The sequence below is a fragment of the Convolutriloba macropyga genome, chromosome 5 (assembly GCF_964194025.1).
Source record: "Convolutriloba macropyga chromosome 5, txConMacr16.3, whole genome shotgun sequence".
Taxonomy (NCBI): domain Eukaryota; kingdom Metazoa; phylum Xenacoelomorpha; order Acoela; family Convolutidae; genus Convolutriloba; species Convolutriloba macropyga.
This window is the reverse complement of record NC_134472.1, coordinates 30,220,033-30,238,953: the sequence shown is the minus strand read 5'-3', so window position 1 is coordinate 30,238,953 and position 18,921 is coordinate 30,220,033. Positions and strand designations below refer to the sequence as shown.

The 18,921-nt window shown below is 35.3% G+C and overlaps 2 protein-coding genes across 9 annotated transcripts in view; both read right to left on the bottom strand.

Annotated features, from left to right (window-relative positions):
- Positions 1–18,921, bottom strand: part of LOC142339311 (uncharacterized) — a 115,546-nt gene that overhangs the window by 36,435 nt on the left and 60,190 nt on the right. The window lies entirely within an intron of this gene.
- Positions 5,984–18,902, bottom strand: LOC142339312 (glutathione-specific gamma-glutamylcyclotransferase 1-like). 3 transcript variants are annotated; one of them, XM_075389262.1, is made up of 3 exons: positions 18,050–18,902; positions 7,202–7,547; positions 5,984–6,882 (listed from the first exon to the last, which is right to left on the bottom strand). In XM_075389262.1, exons 2-3 carry the CDS (start codon positions 7,382–7,384, stop codon positions 6,229–6,231), a joined length of 837 nt encoding a protein of 278 aa, XP_075245377.1. In that variant the 5' UTR covers positions 7,385–7,547; positions 18,050–18,902; the 3' UTR covers positions 5,984–6,228. The 3 variants fall into 3 exon arrangements, with proteins under 3 accessions (XP_075245377.1, XP_075245375.1, XP_075245376.1); XM_075389260.1 differs by having other exon boundaries at positions 7,202–7,497; XM_075389261.1 differs by lacking the exon at positions 18,050–18,902 and having other exon boundaries at positions 7,202–8,215.

Below are 18,921 nucleotides of genomic sequence, written 5' to 3'. Positions count from 1 at the left end.
CAAACTTCGTTTGAGAGCAATTAAAAATTCATTCAAGCTTTGAGATAAAGTCATTTATGATTTTAAAATCTCATCGCAATGCAATGCATCTAAACCTAGACAAAGTTTCCAACCAAAAAGTTTTGCAAACTATTCCAGACTCAGTTATAGCGTTTTGACACTCAACAGCTTACAGCAGTATCAAAGATCTGTGAAATATTTAGAGTAAAATTGAGGCCTTAGTTTAACATTTTTTCAATGAATGGACTTTCCCTTTTATTATTTGCCAGCTTCGTTGGTGCTTATTATTTGCAATACCTAAAAGTGGTGGTTTTGGTGGGATCATTGGCTGCAGGGACGAACTATCAGGGGGGGTTCAAACTCTTAGAACAACCCATGACATTATGAACTTCTGTCTCTTGAACTGCTTCGGTAAATGGCATACTTGGAGACTAATGAGCCGGAAAGCTCTAAGAGAACTTGATGAGAACTTAATCTCAACCAACCGGCGAGCAGTTTGCTTCGGTACTAGATAGCTGGGGCTTAGGGATTCTAGTATTAGGAGGGGGTGAGTAGAGGAGGGTCAAGTGTAGAGGGTGGGTGGTCAAGTGTAGAGGGTGGGGGTCAAGCGATGGGGGACAGGGTTGGGACGACTGTACGAGGGGTTCAAATCGCCGGCTGGAAGAGGAGAGTGTTGGGGGGGGTAAGCGGGGTGTCAAACTTTAAGGAGCACCCTTCACATTATGAAGAAGAAGAAGAAGAATTTATTTCTCTGATACAAAATAATAATACTAGCTACACAAAGTCTAATATATATTTAGCACAGAGGGGACAGCAGACGGAACCAATTAGTTCACTTGAAGCTGCCCTAATCCAATAACATTGTATTACAGAAAATGAATAATTATCAACTAAGTCCATTTAAGTATCCCAATCTCACCAAAGCAAGTAAAAAAAACGAAACATTAAAAAGAGTAACTTAAAAAAAATTGAAATTGTTTTGCATTTTAGCTACCTGACTGATGTGAGCATACTGAGAGGCTTTGAAGTGATGCATGATTTGTTTGAGGGAAGGGGTACGTTACATTGATCAAGGTTAGGTTCTGACACCCAAGTGTCAAGATTCCAAAACCCAAGATCTATGTAACGTTGACAGACTTCCTCCCCCTGCAACGAACAACCCGCACCACTTTTGTGGCCAGGAATTCTTGGAAGTTCGTTAGGAGGAAGTCTGACTGCTCTATTCACTATACTATACTTTAACTATCCAAACACAAAGTCAGTTAAGTCTATATTGCCTAGTATATATAGATCCCTTATACTATGAACAATTTTGGAAAAAAATGCATTATCTATCTCAAGAGGTGTTTCAAGAACACCGTTTTCAATCAGTAAGTTGAACAATTTAGCTCCTCTATAGGCTAACGAACAACTTTTAAACCTGTTTGACTTGGAAGGCAATTTTAGAAGATTTTTTTGAGCACTGCGCGTTAAACGGAGGTTTTCTTTATATTGAAACAAGTTATTCATATATTCCTCCGAATGCAATTTTCCAGCAGAACGAAGAACACATTTCAGAAGCTCATATATGTACAGTTCATAGACCGAAAGAATTTTATTCTGGACAAAAAGATTACCAACATGCTCGTCTTTTTTCATGAAATAGATTGTACGCAATATTTTCTTTTGAAGAATATGAATAGGCTTTAATGCATTCAGCGATGTACATCCATAAACTAAATTCCATACTGAATTATGGGTTTAACGTTTGTATCATAAAACCTCAGCAAGAAAACTCTAGGAACTAAGTGCCTTAGCTTGCACAAAATTCCACACTGAACACTAAGTTTTTTACGAACTGTTTCGATATGGTAATTGTACTTAGGTTGATTGTCCAAAACGATTCCTAAGTACTTGCAGTGCGATTGGGAAACTTGACACGATCCAGCTATGTTTAGATAACTAGAATCTGGAGTCACATTTTTGAAATTAACATGAACCGTTTTCTCTAAATTCAGTGTTAATTTGTTATTTAACAGCCAAGTGTTTACACTAGCTAGATCCACTTCCAGCTCATTTTTGGAGCAGTTAATGCCCGCAATGTTAGTATCGTCAGCAAACAGAAACACGTCACTGCTATTACATGCCTTAGGGAGGTCGTTTATATAAATGATGAACAACAAAGGGCCTAGAATTGAACCTTGAGGAACGCCGTATTTTATATCAGACAGCTTAGATCTTACACCATTTACTTCAACACACTGTTTACGATTGCTTAGAAAACTTTTCATCCAATTTTTTACAAGGACCCACTAAGCCATAAAGATCAAACTTTCTGAGTAAGATTTCATGGTCAATTGCATCAAAAGCTTTCTTTAGATCAATGAAGACAGTTGCCGTTGTTTTTTTATCATTATATGCTCTTACTTTTTCCGTAAATTCAGCTATGGCATCAATAGTACAAAGCTTGCGCCTAAAACCAAACTGATTCTTGTGTAAGAGATTGTTGCTTTCAAGATAATTATAGATCCTGGAGTAAGCTATTTTTTCAAAGATTTTGCCCCAACATATTAAAAGAGAGATGGGCCTGTAGTCATTACAGCAAGCTTTATTTCCTGATTTGAAAAGTGGAAAAACTTTTGCGATGGACAAGGCAGTAGGGAAAATACCCTGATGGAAGGACATATTAACTAGTTGTGATAGATAGGGAGCCACTACGTCTTTACAAGCCTTTATTACTTTGGAACATACGTCGTCTAAACCACAAGAAGTTTTATTTGATAGGTTATCAATGACATCAGATATCTCCTTTACATTGGTATCATAGAACCAGATTGAAAAATTAGTGTGCTGACTGAAAGCATTGCTATTTAAGGGAATTTGAACACATGAATTGACGAGTTTTTCTCCAACAGAAGAGAAAAAAGAGTTCATTTCTTGCGCTATATCAAATGGTTTTGTTAATTGTCCGAACTCCGTTTCCAACATAGGTATTTGATCTGACTTTTCATTTTTGCCCTGAAGATCATTTAATATTTTGAAAACTTTCCTCGAGTCACCCAGACATTTTTCAAATTTCTTAAAATAGTAATTACGCTTGCATCTTTTGCTCTCTTTTTCAACTCGGTATCTCAAAAGTAGAAATTTCTTTCGCAAACTGGCGTTATTCCGATCTTTGGACCATTGGCCATGTGCTTTATTTCTTTTGTTGATTAAATTTTTTAGATTGTTAGTTAACCATTTAGACTTCAGATTTGATTTATGACAATAAACTTTCATAGGAGCATAATGATCAAGAACCAGCTGAAAACAATGTTGGAAGGAATTGAAGCATTTATTCATTTCACCCTTTAATTCAATTTTTTGCAACTGATGAGTCAATGTAAAACAAAACATCTCTGACTTCACTTGAGATTTTGTAAACGAGATATCTCGAAAATTTAACTCTGGTTTAAAATTGCTATGTTTCGCAACAATTTCAAGGGAAATTGGATAGTGATCTGAAAAACTTTCATCTTTGTGAGTTTTATTCTTGCCTTCCACATTTTTTGTTATAAAATGGTCGATACAGGAATCCGTAGAAGTTGAAATTCGTGTCGGATCGCTATTTAGCAGCTCGAAGCCATTACTATTAATAATATCAAAATAGGCTGCTGTTAGATCATTTTTCTTCAAAATGTTGATATTGAAATCACCACAAATGATAACGCTGCAGTCTTTTTTACTTAAACATTCTAAGGTTTCTTCAAGGCGTGCAAGAAACTCCATTTTGTTATTTCTCGGAGGATTGTAAACAACCAATATGAAGTAGTATTTTTTATTTGCTTCTACTTTAATCAGAAGGCTTTCATCTAAGTTGCACTGTTCCTCAGCGACTAATTTTACTGCTTCTCGGCATTGTATCATTACACCTCCTCCACGGTAGGGTCTTGTTTTAGAAACGAGCGTTGTATAGCCTGATAACTTGAAGCAATATGGTGTCATATTATCTTTAAGCCAGGTTTCTGTTAGACAAAGAATATCAGGGGGTGACTCGAGGTAGCCTAGTTGTGACTCCAGTTCATCATAATGTTTTACTAATGATCTAGTATTAAGATGAAAAATTATTAAAGAAAGCTGATCAGTTTTTGTTTTCGGCAACTTTTTATTTAATTGCTAAAACGATGGATTATCAAAGCAGAATTGTACATCCTGTAATTCGTATCCCAGCTCAATACCTCCTTCATACAGTTGACGAACACAATGTACTTTATTATTGTCCTTCCATTTGTAGAACAAATTTCCCTCTCTTGTCCATGTCGATTCTATTCTTGTGTCGCTTTTCATCAAATTGTGGAACCTTAGTCTGGCTCTCGTTAAGTCTTCAACAATCGAAACGTTCATGGTTGTGTCACTTTCTCTCAGCTTTCTCTTGTTTCTTAAAATTTCAACTTTGCTTACTCTTCTGGTGAAACGAACGATAATGGGTCTTTCGTTCTTATTGGATGGAAGACGATGAGCAATCGAGATGTCTTTTTTATCCAATGCTACTCCAATATCGGATGCCAGCTCCACTACGTTGCTTATTGTTCTATCGCTAGACTCCCAAATCGTGCGATTATTTGCATCAGTTGTTATGCGCTCAGACATTCCCATTATTCGCAAATTGTCTCGCCTATTGTAGTTCTCCAACATTTCTGTTTCTGATAACATCTTCAATGTCAGCTCATCTTTTTGATACCTCATTTGCTCTCGAATGGAATCTGTTGCTGAATAAATTTCTGATTTTACTTCATTTAAAATTTCCTCCTTTGTGCCATTTAAAACTTTTTCTATCATTTCTTCGATAGCCTGCTTTACTGAACACTTCACCTCATCAATAATTTTGGGAATAATTTTTGCTACTGCTTCATCAATGAAACTTGATACGTCCAGATCACCGTTTTCGTTTAATGGGCTCAATTCACTTCTAGTTCTCTTCTTTTCAGATTTACCGACTGGTGTTTGCAGCGGTGATTGATCATGGAATCTAAGTTGAGGCATATTCACGTCTACTGAGTCATCTAAACGCTCTTTTTGAAAGTTTTCATGTTTTTTGGCAGGGTTATTTAGCATGCCTCGCTGGCTCATCTCTATTTAATAAGTTTTTAAGTAATAAGTTTATCACAACAATGAAAGTTGTCTTCAAAAACAGTTCAACAGTCTTCGGTTAATCGCATACTTAGAGACTAGTAAGGCGTAAGGCTCTAAGAGAGGTGCTCAGGCACTTACTTAATATCCTCCGGGTTTTAACTGTTTACCTGGACAAAAAGTCGAAAGCGTCAGACGAAAAATCGGTCAAGCAAAAAAATCACATAAAAGACCACAGGACTAATATAATTGCTACAGACATCGTTTGAGAGCAATTAAAGAATTAAAACGCGTAAAATCACTTAACTTTTTGGAGAGGAACTAGCAATAGGTTTACCACAAAACTTTATAACATGACCTAACAATGTCGGACGACTGACAGGGCCTCAATTCCAGTTCACTGCTCCATCCCCCTCGGTATATCACTTGACTTACTAAGCTTTTATTTTAAATAACATCTCCTTTAAAAGCCTTGAGCACAAAAACCTTCACGCTAACCACAAATAACAAGATAAAATATGGAAAGTGAACGACACAGGGATCAACATCTGTCGTAACAAGAAGAATTTCAATTCGGATGCTGAGCCTCGTTTCATGCAGTCTTTCACCAAGCCAGGCCCTGGCAAATAAAAACTAAAGTTGCCTCAAAAAGGTACCAAGTCAAGTTACTCAGACTTGATACCTTGAACGTTACTATCTGCTCACCGCGATTGCCTGTGTCTCCTCAGTTTTCTTAATTAAATCAATGGTAAATCCCTTTGAAGGAAGCGAAATGCTTTCGGACGAAACTTAGGTGAGTAAGCAATCAGAAAGGTATGAACAAAAAAAGTTTATCTCGAAGGTCTAGAAATATACTCTTCGAAGCATGAATTTACCGCGTAGTAGGAAAAACGAATATTTTGAAAGTGTGTCTTTAGTATTGTGTATATAGTGAGGGTAACTAAGAGCAACTTACCATAGCAACTAATAAATTGGCAACTTAAAAACAAAAGCAGCACCAGATACTAAGCACTGAAACTGTAGCAGTTTAATTGTTGTTCTATACAGGAATCAGTTTCTTTTTCTAACTATTCCACACTAAAAACAAAACATTTACAGCTCAACTTCTAAACTAAATAACTAATCCGAACTACAATAAGATCACGCTATTGCCACTTTAATTTCATTGCCAGTTTTGGATTCAACTATGGGAGAACTTTTATTCGCTAGGGTAATTTCAGCAATTTCTGGATCCGAATCTATCTGGTTGTCGCAGAATGTAGATTGGTTTTCTAAGATACAGAAAGGACTTTTGCAACTAGACACTTTCATCGACGAGCTATCGACTACTTTCTTGGTAGGAACGTTTTTCAAATTCTTTCGTTCTTCTATTTCCCTCACAAACTGCGCTAGATAGAAGTCAATTTCGTATAAATGGGGTTCTTCAATATCGGGAAACTTTTCCTTCATAAAATCAGCTAACTTGAATATATAATCACTATTGGGACCACAAAATCCACTGGTCATCGCTACCCGTTTCGCTATTTCAAACTCCGATTCATTCAAATCGCCGCAATACAGTTCGTTTGAAGGTAACGCTATGTACAGCACGACTTGGCAACTGGGTTCCCGACTCGAATATTCGTTCGTGGCTGGGTAGAAATCCATCATCATTGAGGTGTAGCCACCTAGCACTACTTCTCGCAGACCTAAAGCCTCCAAAGCGCGCAATATTCGATCGCGTCCAGTGACATGATACGTAATGCCATATATTTTGCCGTCTTCGTCTTCAATCGAAGTTAGAACTCTACCGGGCTGAAAAACAAAATATTGACACAATCCTGCAATAAAAGTTGTATGCTTATTTTTGTTGAGGCTTAAGTTTTTGTTCATTTTACTTACACAATTTAATGCACGTAAGCAACCTTTGTTGCCTGTCTCAAGTTGAGGGCCTGAGTACTGCATTGGTGTTTAATATTAACAAAAATCCCGTTTATTCCCATCATTAGCTAAATACTACAATCTATAATGAATATCCAAAAAGCTCTCAGAGTTGTGAATCTTGTTAAGAGAGATGGAAGAAGTTGTAATCAGATTAATTTTTCTCCAGTTAAAACAAACAAATTTCACTTACATTATCTTCAGTGCCTCTGTGATGTGTCGACTTCTGCCAGAACCGTCTGCTGTAACCTCTAATAAAGCCCAACTCCGTTGCGTCATAACTGAACCCTGGCCTCCAAATAAGCGATCCATATCCAAAAATGCTGACACGCGGCTGGGACAACAAATATTCCAAATCCACACAATCCAATGCCATTTTTAAGGATTGTATATGACACTCGACTGCAATTGTATACAAGATGCTGTTTCTGACAAATTGAGAATATATCAGTATATGTCTCGTAATCCGTTGAAAATCCGATTCTTCGTCTAATTCAGTTTTCGATAAGCAAAACAGTTTGCTTTTCAATCACAGTGACCTGAACTTATATTTAGTCTCTCACGTTAAACAATGCACTTTCTTCACAAACTATGTGCTCTACTGGTTGCTCAAATACGTCGATCGAGTATATGAAAGAATTACACGCCAGATTTTTTTTTGATTTGACGACTAATTTTCAGTTTCTGAAGTAAGTAAATAATGCGACGCATATATTCAAATTAGATATATATAGGAGTATTCGGAGTGATCAAAATAAATAGATAATAGTTGAAACTAAGAAACCAAAATTTTGATCAAACGTAGATAAAAAACTAATCGACTAGGCGAATGAATTCAAACTGGCGTTCTATTTTAAACTAAAATCTCATCGAAAGCTAAAAAGATAAACTAAATCTAATTGAATCTGGTTAGACTCATGGGCCTCAAACTCAGCTGGCTTAGAACTAGCAGGCCAAATTGGATAGACCTCTGACGCAATTTCACGAATTATGAAATCAATGCCTTTTTATGAAAGGGATATAATTTCTTCTCAACTGAAGCCCGGAAGAAGTTAAATAACACAGTTAATTTACAAACACACGAATTGAAACCGGCTGCAACTACTACTACCCGAAATGCTACTTCAACACAGGGAATAAAAGGTCGAAATAACAACTAGTGCTTTTACAACTATTATAAGTAACTATTTCAACCAGTAGAGAGCAATCTCTCAACAAAATCACCTTCAGAATAAATCTTGTGACTGGAGTGAACCCAAACTATAGTAGCTGATAATTCCGTTAGTGTAGTAACCGCTTACAACTAATCTAGTCTGGTATTTTACTCTAAAGTCCATTCATTCCATACAAACTGACTTTCCACCTCTCGTGCTGCAATCACGACTCGCCTTGTGATACAATCAGTCACACTAATTCCTCGTGCTCAACACACGTGAACAAACTACGAGTGTAAACAAAAGGAGTGAAATCATTTACTCTTAGTTTCTCGAGTGAATACATTTCCGAGTTAGAGTAAAACGGACAAAGATGAATAACTGAATAACTACTTCAAAAAATAATATTGTATTAGTTATCAAAGGAGATAAATGTCTTTCTGTATAGTATGAAAAACTGAATGAAAACATTTTCTCCGTTATATACGCAAGGCAGCTGAATTCACGATGTCAATGGATGAAAAGCAAAGGAAGCAAAAACATTTAAAAGTTCAATTAAATTTCCAAAAATGGATCTATACGAGACCGTCAGCAAGTTAATCCCACATAAGTAACTAAAATAATACGAACGAATTGCATCAGCCATCTACATATCCAACAGTGAAGTTCATCCCCGCCTTGAAAACACAAAGCTTTTAAAATTAAGTCATCTTATCTCAACATCATAACAATAATGAGCTTGTCTGTTAATGTTTTGTCAATTTAAAGATCCGGATGACAAACGTCATATCCCCTCCGCGAAATTTTAGGCCAAATCAATGACTTCAAAATCTATTATATAAAGAATTCAGGTACAGCACACAGATTTCCTGATTCTCAAGACAAATTCTGCGCATTGAAACCAACAGTGATATCGTACAGCTATTTTTCCGATTTGAGAGAAACAAATGACATTTTCGCCTTAAAGTATTGGTTCCTAACTACTGTATAATAGAAACTAAGCATCTTATGATTGTTAAGGCCTCCATGCTTGAAAACAGAAGTAGATGTTTAAGTCGTGAAAATGGGTTCATTAAAACATAGCCGGCAGATTGCCGGAAAATAGCCGCCGTTGACGTGCTAGACTCAAACGGGGTTTGAAACAGAAAACGAAAAAAGAGAATTTGAGATTTTTTCCCAGGTTTCAAAAAGTGTTCGAATTCACTGTGCAATTTCAGTTAGATTGTAAAAAATAATTAATTCAGCTTCCAAACTGAAAGCTATTAAGTTTAATACTGATGTCAGTTGGCAATTGCTCTAATGACTTTGAACCCTAATGCACTATGACTTAATGACCGGGTTTTATCGGTTCATACCGCTTTTTTTTTATTTTGCTCTTTTGACTTTGACCGTATTGGCTAGATTGCGTAATTTAATAGCGTGAAAGAAATTAAAATCCATTGAGTTGAAACAGTGAGTGAGTTAAGTCAGAAGCCAAGCGTGCTATTCGTGACTTATGTAAAACGAAAAACGTGATCAAAAGGAAAAGCAAATTTAAAAAACGTCCTGAAATACAATTTAAAGAATTGAATTTAAAGAAAAACTTAGAACTACTGTACCTGACCAGCAGTTCAGTCGGAAAACGCATGCCAAAAAGAAAAACCATCTCAAAAGTTGAGAAACCAAAATGAGACAAACTAAACAAAAATATAATAATTGCTAAAACTTTTACTCTGAAGGCCAAATTTGATCCAATTAAATACACCCACTAACCCAGACATAAGCCTCGAAAGTTGCATACCATTACATTGCACATATCAACTATGCAATAACATAATAGCAAACCCTAGAGGAGGTAACCTGATCCCTGAGACAAGTGAACAAAATACAAATAATTTAAAAAAAAATGAAAATTTAATTAAAAATTGCTTAAATTCATCCTATTAAAGTATTGAAAACAACCTCCTTGCCATTATGAACTATGTCGACGCCTATTATCAGACCCCAAAGGAGGTTTTCTGGCTCTGATGCTGGAAGAAATCAAAAAATGACAAAACTAGTTTGTTAATTAGTTGCTAATTTTCAAAAAGTTGCTAAAATTTTCAAGAAGTGGTTAAAATGTTAAAAACTGTTACATTGCCATTAGGAACTATCCAGCAACTTATTTTCAAACATTCAAGGAGGTTTTATGGCACCAGAGGCTAAAGAACTCAAATAAATTATATTTTCAAAAAACTTGAACAATGCGAAAATTAGCATAATTTTTCGTCATTATGTTTGCATTAACAAAACATATAGCTCATAAAATGGCCATAGCAGGTAATTATATCTTGAAAAAGACCTCTATCAACTTTAACAAACGTCAATTCAAGACTAATGAATCTCTAATGAAACTTAATGCGCACTGGGCCTTAACTGTTTATCCCGTTTTGAAAGATCAGTCATTGAAAAAGGTGTGAAAACATCTTACAAAAAAAGCCAGAGCAACAACACAATCCAATTCTTGGATTTCAAAAAAGGAGAGTGCCTAAATAATAGCCGTTCAGAGGCTGACGGCGGCTATTAAAAAAACGAACCAAAGCTTTATTTAACCAAATACAATTTGAACTAATTTTCACTTACAAAACCAACAATTCAGTTGATTCAAGATGACAAAAAACGGATAGCGAAAAATTACAATTAGGGCAATAATTTCAATTTCCAATAAAAAGACAGCATTCAATTAGAACGGAAAAAAGCATTAAATTTATACATCATTATAAAAACGTACTCGGCAGATTGCCGGAAAGTAGCCGCCGTTGATTCCCATAACCAAGATTGGGATTGAAAGAAGACGAAAAAATTAGTGGAAAATTAATTTTTGTACAAAAAAGTTTAAAGTGCAAATTATTTTACTGTCATTTTGGAGCTGAACGTACTCTTGTTTCGTAGTGAGACCACACAGGAGCTAGTAACAATATCAATAAGCGTTAGAGATGGTAACGAAGAACAAAGTTCGAGTAACGGGCATCTAAAAGTGGGCTTTATTGGTTTATCCCGTTTCTATTTCTGATTTCGTTTTTGATACAGACTCTGTTCATTTTGAATTGCTTTGCTGAGCAACTGCTGTCTAAAAACACTTTTAGCAGAATGAGAGAAGAGTGAAACTAGCCTACAGAAGTCAAAGATTTCACGCAAAATGTTGAACGAGCTAAGAACTAAGGTAAAGCGAAACATTTTTATTCGACGAAGTAAAAAATTAGGAGCGCTATATTAGCCGGTTTAGAAGCTGCGGCGGCTATTGAAACTAAACCGACTAACGTCGGATGAATTGCTCTCAAACGACAGACGGGCGTCTTCTAACTAAATTTAGAGAGCGTGCAGCTTAGAAATGTTCTATGGGTGCAAAAAAACAACCACAGTGGTTCCAACCACTGAACTCCAGGTTTGAAATCTGACACCTGAACCACTCAGCTGCAATAGCGCTGATTTGATTTCGGTCACAATCGCTTTTACCAACGAGCTTTATTTCAGAACGAGAGCAACACAGAACACTCAAAAATAAAAAGACAGTGTGAAAAAGTCACTCAAGAAGTCAAAGAATGTTCTAGAAGAAAAGCGCAAAACCGGTCAAGCAAAATTATAATTGACATGAGTGCAGTTTGCAGTATAAGAGAAAAAAATCATCCAAATCACTCAATTTTTACTAATGGACTCAAAATATCACAAGTTCTGCAAATAGGCAAAAATAGACGAGAACATTATTTTAAAATACTTCAAAAACATGAAAAAGTTGAATTTAAAATGGCAGTTAACAATATGAAAAAGTTACGCTTATTATTTTACCTCAGTAAATTGCCCTCCAAACAATGTCCAATAGTGAACTTCACTACAGTTGATTCTGGGAAATATGCTACAAGTGAACAAGAACTATGACTAAATAGTTAGCCAAAAATTCCTCAAAAATATTTGCGGGTTTTCACATTTTGCTTTGATTAAGACTGCAGCCTAAAAATTCATTTTGTTGCTAAAAAAGAAGGGAGGTCATCCAGTTGATCGAAAATAATCTAATGAAGAGAAGGTGTTTTAAGGCTTTCAACGCCGCTATAGTGAAAAAACAGGTTCAAAATTTCGCCCAAAAACTCAATCGCGTCAATCATTTGTATTCACTCAATTCTCAGATGACCAAAGATGTTTTTCAAAACATTTACTTTGAACAACCAAATTTCTCCTTGAAAACCCAAGAAAACAAAATAATTTTGCGAGGATCGCGTCAAAAGTTCAGAGACTTTTAATAAAAACCACTTTTTAATACGTCAAATCCTATTTCATGGAGCACTGGAATTAAAAGTCACGCAATAACGACTACAGAGCATAACTGACTAATGTCGGAAAAATTGCCCTCGAACGACGGGCGAGGCAATTTATTTCAGGGGCTATAGCCTAGATAAATTTTTATTTGTGTGTGCAAAATAGTTGACAAGCCGGGATTCCAACCATGGCCCTCCCGATCCCTCACCAGAAGCACTGCCCACTCGGCTATCAAGTCCTTCTTTTTGCTATGCTGCAATCAATTTTATATTAGCAACAAGCTTTACTTCAGAGTGAGAACAAAAAAGATCACTAAAAAATGAACAATGAAAGCGTGAAAAAGTCACTTGAAAAGTCAAAGAATGTTCTAGAAGAAAAGCACCAAAGCGGTCAAGCAAAAAACTTCTTAAAAAGACACACATGTTTACAATAATTGCTATGAACTTCATTCAAGAGCAATTAGACATTAAAAACTAACTTTGGATGAATTGATCTCGACCAAAAGGGGCAATTTAATTTATTGGGGGGGGTGTAGCTTAGCGATGTTTTATGGGTGCAAAAAACTTGCCCACGGGGTTTCAAACCTCTGAACTCCAGGTTGGAAGTCTGGCAACTTAAACACTTAGCTACAAGGCTTCGGTTTCCGTTCGCTCACAATCGCTTTAACCACCGAACCTTACTTCAGAACGTGAGTAAGTATGACTTCTTGTCGCTAATTGTTTCTAGCTGTATATTTTTATGTGCCGCTGCTCATCTTTCGAAAGAAGTAATATGCCTTTTTTCACGCGTATTGAGCGAACATTTAATTGTCTTTTGCGTTAAGAAAATTATATATTCTTTAAAATTTAAAGAATTTAGCCGGCAGATTGCCAGATTAGCTGTGAAAGAATAGACCTGTGTGCCATATAATAGAGATAGAAACAGATACAGATCTAAATTAAAAAAAAATCGAAGCCGCTCAAAAAAACTAGGTAAAAAACATTCAGCGATTAATAATAGCGAATTAATAAAGCTTGTTAAAATTCATTCCGCAGAAGCCTCTTATTAGGGACCTTTACTGCACAAATGAGTTACTTTGACCTTAAACAAATTCAAACTAAACTTAAGTTTTAAAGTGCAAAGTCATTTTATTGAGTGAGGTAAGTCGCGATCAAAATCTAATCACGCAAATAACCTAAAAACGCTTGCTAAAGCGAGTGAGAAATGACATCACGCACGCCAATGCCGTTAGTGAGAGGAAGAAGTCATTCAGAAAAAATGGTTTTTTCAGCTTTGCTGTGTGAACAAAAGTAAAGTGAAAAAAGAGCGTCAGACGACGAAACAAAAAACATAGCAGGACAAGTCCTGAAATACAATCCAAGGAATTGAATAAAAAACAGGCCTAATGTACCTGACCAGCAGATCAATTTAACAATCCCAGCCAAAAAAGACGAAATCTCCAAAGTTGAGAAACTAAAAGAATCAAACTAAACAAAAAAAACAATAATTCCTAAAACTCTTGAAGCTTTTAACCTGAAGGCCATTTATGACACAACGCAATATAGTCATTAACTCACGCAAAACACTTGAAAGAGATTATTTGACATTACAGGTAGATAATCTCGAAAAAAATGACAAATGCTTCAAAAAAAATGTAAAAAATGCTTCAAATCAAAAGGAAAAATTTAAAGATATTTTTCGAAAATGTGTCTGGAAAAAATGTTCAGATTCATTTCTTCTCTGTGGAGTTCTGCCTTGTATCTCATCCGCAACATTTAAAAAGTTTCATTGGCCAATAAGATATTTAAACTCAGAAAATGACAAGAAAATAAAAAAAATTGAAAACAATCAAAAATTTAAATTGCGAGCTTTTTATTAAAAAATTACTTATATTTGCAATCTAAAAAAACAGAAAACTATTTTGTTGTCACTAGAAACTCTGCAATAACATACTAGCAAACCCAACAGCAGCAAACCCCTGGCCACTGCGGAAAAAGACTAAAATTTCAGGAAGTCAAAGAAAAAATTACAATTTGAAAATCGCTAAAATTTGTAAAATTATAATCTTGAAACACATTCCCCATTACCACTAGAAACTATGCAAAAACCTATTATCAAAACCTAAAGGAAATGTTTCGGTTGTTCAGCTTAGAGAAACCTAACACTTGACAACAATTTTCAAAAATTTGAAAAAATTGGCTCATGCCATGGCCAATAAAAATTTTGCAGTAAACTATCAAATCCTAGACGAGATTTCTTGCCCCCTGGAGCTGGAAAACTTGAATAATGACAATTAATGTCAGAAAATTGGAAAAAACTGCAAGTTGTATTAAAAAAAATTGGTAAAAGTCGTGAAGTTGAAAACTATTCCATTACCACTAGAAACTATAAAATAACCTATTATTGTGACACCAAGAGCTGAAACAACAAAATTATTCAGAAAACTTAAAAATTTTTTAAAAATTAGAATAAATTACCGTGTTTATGTTTGGTGTAGCAATACATATAGCTCTTAAAATGGCCATAAAAAGTAATTACGTCTTGCAAAAGACCTTTACCAACTTTTGCAAACCTCAATTTCAGACTGGTCCAACAAAAAATAAGAAAAAAGACGAAAAAATTGCAACATTTTGGGCTCAAAAACTTCTGAAAATGGCCTGTTAACCTTGAATTACGGCCTTCTCAGTAGCTTCACCACTCTAAGTACTTGAAGAACTACTAAAAGCGGCTAAAGGCCTCTAATGAAATTTGATGCCCGCTGAGCTTTACCTGTTTCTCCCGTTTTGAAAGCTCAAAGACATGAAAAAAAGAAGTCAAAACATCTAACAAAAATAAAAAAACATAGCAGGACAAATCCTGACGTACAATTCAAAGAATTTTCATTGACTAAACAGAAAAACTAGACCTAGAATGGACTATGAGTGAATTGAGAAAACCATTTTAAAAAATCCGATCAAAAAATAAGAAAAAAAAACAAAAAAAAATGTCAAAATGCCGCATGTGAACAAAAAAAAAACACTAGCGATTAATGAAATTTAATTCAAACAAATAACTAGGCCTAGACTGAGCTGTGGATGGATTGTGAAAACCATTTAGAAAAAAATCCGATCCAAAAAATCGAAAAAACAGTAAAAATCAGAGTGAAATTGCCGCATGTGAACAAAAAACCACTACCGAGAAACCGAATTTTTGTTCAAACACCATTTTCGCACTCTACTTTAAAATTAGAACGCAAAAAAATCCACGCCGCAAGACCACTCGCTTCTTTGCTCCATTTCCTGTTTCGGCGTGACCAAAATCACTACTCCAATTTGATTTCAAAAATCATGAAAATCTGTGAACAGATCTTAAAAAAAACACAGCCGGAAGAACTCCGGAAGCGACTCGAAGCGTCAAAACTTCACTAACAAAACCGTCATTGCAGCGGAAGCCACTACCTTTTGTAGTAAACCATTAACTCACTACCTCTCCAGGTCTGCTCTAAAAATTGGTGAAACTTAAACCACTGTCACCAAGAGAAACAAAATGCAGCAAAATTTTATATCATTGAAAACGTTTGGTAACGTTGAAAAACCCGAAATAATTAAAGAGGTCAAAAAAGTGAGACTGAAAAAGCTGACAAGGTTATCAATTGCCCTCAAATAATTCATGATTCTAATCTGAAAAAGATCGTGAAAGAAAACGGCAAGTAATAATCTTAGTTAAATCTTATTTAACGGTAAGTTAAATCTTTTCAAAACAGAAAGCACAAATTTAAGAATCAGAAAACACCTATAATTACACTTCTAATCAATGCAATTAAGACAAAAACAACACACACTTGTTCCTTGTACATATGCTAGACAATATGATTGCATACTGATTCAAAAATTAATCAAAAATTAAATTGATCATAGAAAAGACATAAGCAGCAGATGAATATTTAAGGTCAAAAAATCGTTTAAATTAATACCAAGGCCGGAAGAAAGTTGCAGTAAATAGTCTTAAGTAGAAATTGTGGAAAAGGCTTGCTAACAAACTCTCAGTACTGCTTTATGTTGAATGAAATCAAATGCAAACAAGGAAATGACGAAAAACTAAGAAAAAGCTGAAATCATTCATTTTTAACAACTGAAAAAATCAATATACCGAAAAGAGATGTAGGCGCCAGGACAAAGATAGAATGATACTAACTAGAATATGAAGAATATGGGCACAATGTTAGGAACACCGTAACAAAAACACATTCTTGATTTTTGGAAATTTAAAATCAATTAAAAAAATTCAAGAAAAACGAATACATTTCATTGTTCAGCATTGAAGACATATAAAAGATAACTAATCAACCGATACAAAGATCTATTCTACTGAAGAGAACAAAAAACAGGAAAAAGCAGAAAAATTGAAACATTTTGCAAAAAATGGTCAAAACGCATTTAAGACTGCATTTATGAAAAAGTTTTTCAAAAACCTAACGCACAAAAAATGATTGAATTTTTATTGAAACCAAAATACAAATAAAAAAACTGACGAAAATCGGAAAAAAACTACCAAAATCGGATTAGCATATAAAAATTGTATAAAACAAAATTACATCGAGGTAGAAAGAGGTGTTGAGTATAAGAATTATCAAAGAGAAGTTGCCATATTAACTGTTTTTTGACAAAAAGACGGTTAAAAAATCCAAAAATGAACAAATTAATAGAAAAAAAGCCAAGAATTAACTAAAAAATCAAGAAATATGTGCCAATTTTCAACTTGAAACACTGTGGAATCAATTTCCGAGGTTGATATTTCAATATGATATCGAATAAACTTTATTTCTATAAGAAACCAATTTAAAAGCAAAAAATTGGGCCACCTAGTCCAAAAACGGCTAAAAACGGTTATCTATATGTGCCATTCAGTCAAAAACTACTTTTCAAAGTCAAAAAGTCATTTAATAAACGAAGCGCATGATCAAAAAACTTCTCTCGCTTAGCGAAAATCTGCTCACCAAGACAGCTTTTCTCACTTTTGCTTTTAGGTCAGAATGCCGCGTGAACAAATCTACTTCCTGTAAAAAAAGACCGAGAGAAAACCAATACTCCTCTTCGAGTCGTAAAAAGACAGCGCCCCAATACAATCCAATTCTTGGATTGTAAAAAAACCAAGAGCACCGCAATATAGCTTCGCTCAACTTACAGCGTCGCAGCTATAAAAATCTGCCAGCAAACAGCTTAAGAGAATCCGCCCGTATTCTTATGTTTCGCATTTAGATCTAGGTAAAGCTTGTGACGTACGAAATTATTAGTGAAGTATTACACGTGCTTCTATTACTTTAAACTACTTTTGACCATAATTTCGTCAATCCAATTACTTTTTACCAAAATTTGGTCAATGGAAGTCTTTTCATTTGGTTTTCGTAAACATCTTTCCGGGCTCTTATTAGATGAGGCAGTAGTCTCTTCAAGTGTCCGTCCAGGCGTAACTATTCTCTTCAGACAATTTTGGCGTCTTTCCCATTATAGCCCCCCCCCCCCCAAAGCTTAGCAGTCAGATAACCTATAGCCCCCCCCCCCATCATGGTAAATATACCATATTGGTGGGGGCTATAATGTGGGAAGACCAAAATTTTGTTTTGTTTAAATAATGTTATGTTGCTGGTTAACAAATACAACCTAATTTTTCATTTAATGCTTCGCTCTCTTTCATTCAATTCATTGATTAGCGACGTGATTGCTCAATTGCGCAAATCAAGTCCCACATTCATTTCTCGAAACCATCGTTTAACATTTGATAATGGAAGTTCTACACTCTGAAGGTCACCAGTCCATAGTCCTACTCGTGATGTAGGTAATCAAGTTGTCAGCAAGTGTTAAATGTGAACGAAAGTGAGTTAGTTCAGCTGTTCACTTGAAGTTCTGTCACATATCTTAGTTGTGCTTGGACTTTAGGCCGGGATAAAAGAGTAAATAATGAATGCCATTCATGAGTGTGTTTGAAGTCGCAGCTCTGTATCGTATCTTAGTTGTGAGTGGACTTTAGTTCGTGATATAAGACAGTAAATAATGAATGGTATTCTTCAGTGTATTTGAAGTCACATTAGTCAGTTGACTACTCAACAGAGAAGTCAGTCAAAAAGTGTTCACGCTTTCAGTACAGAAAGTCTTCAACCAATATTTTAAACTTTAGATACACTACTAACACTGTCTCTAACCACTGATTTTCGACTTATGAGCTGAAAAAAATTGCTCTTAATTTTCTCTCGAACTAAAAATAGCTGATCAATTTAGTATTGTTTGAAATAATAATATTTAATATAGTGTGTTTTTAATATTGTTCTAAACTACCAGATCTCTACAGTTCCAAGTTTTAAACTTACAAGCTTGCCTTTAAAGCAAGCTCACGTGACTCCAGCTAAATTCACTTGAAGTTCTGGCTTGCATCTCGAGCGGCTGCCCGGTTCTAGATTAATGCCAGATTTTCCCAAAACTTCACCAGAGCCACGTGACCTTATACATCAGGTAAAGGTAGCACCACCAGAATTCAC

What these genes read in the sequence shown, in the direction of transcription:
- LOC142339312 (XM_075389260.1), bottom strand. Translation starts at nt 18,083, where the DNA reads ATGAAAGAGAGCGAAGCATTAAATGAAAAATTAG. An exon ending in AGCATTAAATGAAAAATTAG is followed by an intron (nt 7,498 to 18,049) that starts GTTGTATTTGTT and finishes AAACTGAATTAG; the next exon opens with ACGAAGAATCGGATTTTCAA. An exon ending in ACAGAGGCACTGAAGATAAT is followed by an intron (nt 6,883 to 7,201) that starts GTAAGTGAAATT and finishes TTTGTTTTTCAG; the next exon opens with CCCGGTAGAGTTCTAACTTC.